Here is a 5,722-nt window from a genome sequence, read left to right as displayed (position 1 = left end):
ACTCATAGTCAACCCATAGTCAACCCATAGTCAACTCATAGTCAACCCGTAGTCAATCTATAGTCAACCCATAGTCAACCCATAGTCAACTCATAGTCAACTCATAGTCAACCCATAGTCAACCCATAGTCAACCCATAGTCAACCCATAGTCAACCCATGGTCAACTCATAGTCAACCCATAGTCAACTCATAGTCAACTCATAGTCAACCTGGAGTCAACTCATAGTCAACCCATAGTCAACCATTGACCAACCAAGTCACCACTGAGTCACTCGCTGCCTCCCCATGTTGCAGTGCTGCCCCTGCTGTTCCATCCCGGTTCTGCCCCGTCCTGTCCCGGTTCTTCCCGGTTCCGTCCCGGTTCCTGGCCCGGTTCCGGTCCGTTACCGCTCCCCGTCCCCCCGCAGGTATTTCCTCTTCTCCATCCTCCTCAACCTGAGCCGCGACGCCTACGAGATCCGGCAGCTGATGGAGCGGGAGGCGACCGGGAGGAGGAGCAGCAAAGGAACCGGGACCGGAACCGGGACCGGAACCAGAACCGGGCCGGGCTGCGTGTCAGAGCAGCGCAGCCATGCGGGGCTGCAGCGGCTGCAGGAGCTGCGGCTGCGGCTGCAGGTTGAGCTGCGTCTCCTGCTGCGCGTCCTGCGGGGGAACCCCCCGCTGTTATTGGACCTGCTGAAGAACCTTTGTGACCTGTGCATCCCTTTGGAGCGGCTGCGGCTGCGGCGCTGCGGGGCGGCCGTGCTGGGGCTGTGCGGCGTCACGGCGTCGCTGCTGTCCATCGTCACCATCCTGCAGCCGTGGCTGCGGCTGAAGCCGTAACTGAGGGATACGGACACGGTTCTGGGGGGGGGAGGTTCGGTTCGGCCCATCCCTGGCTTCAGTTGAAGCTGTAGAACTATGGGATGGAGACCTGGTGGGGGGGGAGGTTTGGCCCATCCCTGGTTCCGATTGAAGCCGTAGAGCTGTGGGATACAAACCCAGTTCTGGATGGGGGGGAGGTTTGGTTCGGTCCATCCCCGGCTCCTATTGAAGCCATAGAGCTGCGGGATGGAGACCCGGTTCTGGGGAGGGAGGTTCGGCCCATCCCTGGTTCCGATTGAAGCCGTAGCACTACGGGATGGAGACCCGGTTCTGGATGGGGGGGGAGGTTCGGTTCAGCCCATCCAGGAGCTGGGTTTGGCCCATCCCTGGTTCCGATTGAAGCTGTAACTGTGGGATACAGACCCGGTTCTGGATGGGGGGGAGGTTCGGTTCGGTCCATCCCCGGCTCCAATTGAAGCCGTAGCGCTGTGGGATGGTGACCCGGTTCGGGGGGGGAGGTTCGGCCCATCCCTGGCTGTGACTGAAGCTGTAACTGCGAGATACAGACCCGGTTCGGGATGGGGGGGAGGTTCGGTTCGGCCCATCCCTGGCTCTGATTGAAGCCGTAGTGCTGTGGGATGGAGACCCGGTTCGGGGGGGGGGGAGGTTCGGCACCGAACCGGGGGGACTGAACGGGGGGGGGATGGGGGTTGAAATGGGTCTGGGGGGGGGGGCAGGATGGGTCCGGATCGGGCCGAACCCGAACCGGCAGGGGGCGCTGTTGGTTCCGGACCGGCCCGCTCCGGAGCGCTTCCAGCGCAGCGACGCGTCGCCGGTTCCGTCCCTCGTTGGTTCCGGTCCGGGTCCGGTTCGGTCCGACGTTTTGCTGCTGTGAATTAAATGCCGAGACTGAATTCAACGCCATGCAGTCCTATAGAACCCCATAGGATCCCATCAACCCCATAGAATCCTAGTAGAACCCCATAGGATCCCTTTAAACCCCATAGAATCCTATAAACCCCATAGGATCCCATTAAACCCATCCAACCCTATAGAACCCCATAGATCCCATCAGCCCCATAGGTAATCCTATTGAACCCCATAGGATACCCAATACCCCATAAAATCCATCAGCCCATAGAACTTCCATTAACCCCATAGAAATCCCATCAGCCCCATAGAATCCCATCAAACCCCATCCAATCTATAAATTCCATAGGATAACCATCAGCCCCATAGGATCCCACCCAACCCCATCCAATCTATAAGGAATCCCATAGAATCCCATCAGCCCCTTAGAATCTATAGAACCCATAGGATCCCATTCAACCCCATAGAATTCCATCAGCCCCATAGGATCCATTAAAACCCCATAGGATTCCCATGTTAACACCATTTCCCATTTCCTATAGAACCCCATTAGGAATCCCAATTAATCCCATTAACCCCATCCAATCGTATAGAACCCCATAGAATTCCCTTAACCCCATCCAATCCTATAGAACCCCAGTGAGAAACCCTTAGGATCCCATTAGTCACCATTAGGATCCCATTTACTCCATTAGGATCCCATTACTCCCCTCCGACCCCAAACTAAAATCTCCACTTATTTTTTTCCACGTGTTTGATTTTTTTTTAACCAAAATTCGGCCGATTCCCGCGCCCAAAACCGCAAGCGCCCCGCCCGGGTATTTATAGCAGGCCTATGGGGCGGCGGGGGGGAGGCAGAAATCCCATAAATCCCCATATAAAAAGCCGTTTTTTGTAGGGAAAGAGAAGGGGGGGGGGAGAGGAGCGCGGACAGAGCTATGGGGCGGCCCCAATAAGGAGGCAGCGCTGCTGCTCACGGCGCTGTGGGGTCGGCGCTGTGGGGCAGGTTTGGGTCAGGGGTCGGTGTGGCGTGGGTATTTGGGTCAGGTGTGGGCGTTCGGGGGGGGCTTGGGGGTCGATATTGGGGGGGGTGTTTGGGGCTGGTGTGGGGCAGGTTTCGGGTTTGGGGTCCGGTATGGGGGCGGGGGGGGTTGCGTAATGGGGCAGGGGTTTGGGGGTTGGGGTCGGTTGTTGGCGGGTGGGGGATTTGGGTCGGTTGGAACAAGGGGGGTTGGTATGGCGCAGGGGATGGGGAATGGGGTCGGTGTTGGGGCAGGTTTGGGGTTGGGTGCGGTATGGGGCGGGCAGGAAGGTTGGTGTGGGGAGGAGGGGGTATTGGGGTTCGTATGGGGCGGTGGGGGGATTGTGGGGGGTGGGGGGGGCTTTGGGGTCGATGTGGGCAAAAGGGGGGATTTGGGGTCGGCTGTGGGCAGGTTTTGAGGTCTCTGGGGTGGTGTGGGGCGGGGGGGTTGGCGGTCGGGTGAATTCCCATGGGGACATGGTTGGGCTGGGAGGGGGACCCCATGGAAATGCCCCAGAGGGGTCGGGGGAGCTGTGGGCTGAGCGGGGGTTTGGGGTTGTGGGTGAGGTCCCTATGGGAAAGTCCTATAGGCGGTTGGTGGGGATTTTCGGGGTCATCAATGGAACCCGATCCCACAGAGTTTGGGGCAGGCGAAGGGGGATTTCCATGTGGAAGGAGCCGTGGAAAACCCGCATAGGGATAAAGGAGGATATCCCCAGGGATAAAGGGAAGTAGGGTGCCGCCAGCGCAGCCCCACGGGACCCCGACCCCACTACCCCATGATGGGGGTTCTCCACCCCATTAACCACCCCAGAGCCCCAGAACCCCATAACTTCCCATGCCCCCACAATCCCCCCATGGGGGGGGAAAAACCCCCCATAAACCTCCTACCACCCCATAACCGCCCCCCATAACCCTATAAACCACAGCCTCCCTATGGTCCCAAATCACCCCATTAGCCCCCCTCATAAACTCCACCACCCCCCCCTATAACCCCACCCCCCATAATCCCCCAGGCCCCATACCCCACATAACCCCCCCATAACAGCCCCCATTACAACCCCATAAACCCCCCTATAACCCCATAACCCCCCTTATATACCCACTATCCCCCCCAAATAACCCCCTATAACCCCATAACCCCCCCATAACCCCATAACCCCTATAACCCCATAACCACCCCCATAACCCCCCCATAACCCACATAGACCCCCCCATAACCCCATAAACCCCAGAACCCCCAAACCCCAATAACACCTATAACCCCACCATTAACCCCATAACCTCCCCATAAACCCCCCCATACCCCATAACCCCCCCATACCCCATAACCCCCCCATACCCCATAACCCCCCCAGGGTCTAATGTTGCCCCATTTCACTATGGACATTTCTCCACCCTCGGTTGTTTCCTCGGCCCCACGGGAGTCGCAGTTCGGGTACAAAAGTGCTGCCAGCCACTCGGTGTGGCAAAGAGAAGGTGGTGAAGTGAGACCCCAAGGGTGGGGCAAGGACCCATATGTGGGGCTGGGGACCTTAAATGTGGAGTGGGGACCCTTAATTGTGTGACCACGAGGGCGACTCCCCTTTCAAACTCTGCCTCGGGCCTCACCTCCTCCCACCCCAGGCTGCTCTGTATCGGCCCATGGGACGGAGCGCAAGGGGGCGAGACCACCAGCTCCAAGGGGGCGCGTGTATAAGCTGTCCTATGGAGTGGAAGAGCCCAATGGAAACCTGCTGTTAAGAGCCGCAACCAGCCTCCTGTCTTGCCATCATTCTTAGCTTACAGTGAGTAAATATCGACAACTGGGGATGTGGGGATAGCAATAATTGTGTGAGGAGCTCTAATTGTGAATATGTGAAATAATGACATACTAATGCGCTATACCAGCCGATCGACCCTACCATGCCAACTAATATTATACACCATGTCTCTCCTGCAGACCAGGATCAGTATCATGATGTTGCCAGCTCTAATTACAAAAGTGTTATAAGAAATATATGATCGATGAGTTCCGCGTGAGATGAAATCACAAGACAGGGATCTTGCTGAGTATAGGACAAATAATTCCTAAAAAATTTTAATGCCTAAAAATAGTACATTTCAGAAAACCTCGATATTACCCACAATGTCTTGGTGTGTTCAGAACAACATAAGTAGTGAATGATGTCAATTGGTGCTCTCCGCATTGTTTTTACAAGCTGTTACTGAAAATAGAGTCTGGGAAAATTGAAAATTGGAAAAATTTGTGTTTAGAAAAATTTTTTCAGTGTTGTGGAGTTTTGAACTTATTAGGTTTTTGTTTCGAGCCATCTCAAGTGATTCATTAAAAAATTTACATGGGATTCCTGATTTAAATTGGCATTTGTCTCAGGTCAGCAGAGTCAATTTATGTTGACACAGTGTGTCAGTGTGCTTTCCATAACTGCAGCATACAAAAAAACAACTGAGTAGCCAATCCAATTATTAACATGAAAGAACTCAATACATCAGTACCGCAATCTGCTCGCGAGAAATACAGCGCACCGAAGTGATTTTTGAGGAAGACTCTTGTAAATGGGATGAGGATAATAAACTAGAAAAGCCATGGGTCCGTATTTTCGTGAGAGGCACCCACTGTTGAATATAAGTCAAATCCAACCCGGTATTTCGCTTAGACATGTTTGAAGATGTACAGCTAATTGTCAATATTTTTAACCACGTTTGAAGATTGATGGAGTATAGAGGGATAATCACGGCGGTTGGGAATTAATGTTAAGGTGATCCTGCGATGTTAAAATTTCCTATGGGTACGAGAGTAAGTTGCTTTTAATATTGGAGTTATCTCCTAGAGGCAGAGCGTGTCGTCTGCTGTATTGTGGGGCGAATATCACTTTGGGGCAACATATGTAAGTTTAGGGTCTAACCACACTATTCTTTTATTAGTGGATACCTCTCTTGTCACATGTTTTTTTAAGAGACTTTGAGCTCTTTACATTCTCTTAGTAGTACAATACACACAGTAGCTTGCAGTTTGCTTTCTAGA

The 5,722-nt window shown here is 54.0% G+C and overlaps 2 protein-coding genes across 2 annotated transcripts in view; both read left to right on the top strand.

Annotated features, from left to right (window-relative positions):
- Positions 1-1,481, top strand: part of PEX11B (peroxisomal biogenesis factor 11 beta) — a 7,300-nt gene extending 5,819 nt beyond the window's left edge. The window contains exons 3-4 of the mRNA XM_032449151.1: positions 297-351; positions 410-1,481. Of these exons, the coding sequence (XP_032305042.1) occupies positions 297-351; positions 410-824 (470 nt within the window). The 3' untranslated portion in view covers positions 825-1,481. The remainder of the gene's footprint in view (positions 1-296; positions 352-409) is intronic.
- A 40-nt stretch (positions 1,482-1,521) lies between these two features.
- ITGA10 (integrin subunit alpha 10) overlaps positions 1,522-5,722 on the top strand; it is a 31,328-nt gene continuing 27,127 nt past the window's right edge. The window contains exon 1 of the mRNA XM_032449150.1: positions 1,522-1,663. Within this exon, the coding sequence (XP_032305041.1) occupies positions 1,522-1,663 (142 nt within the window). The remainder of the gene's footprint in view (positions 1,664-5,722) is intronic.

The sequence above is a fragment of the Coturnix japonica genome, chromosome 25, assembly GCF_001577835.2.
Source record: "Coturnix japonica isolate 7356 chromosome 25, Coturnix japonica 2.1, whole genome shotgun sequence".
NCBI classification, from domain to species: Eukaryota; Metazoa; Chordata; class Aves; order Galliformes; family Phasianidae; genus Coturnix; species Coturnix japonica.
This window is presented reverse-complemented; position numbering and strand designations above follow the sequence as displayed.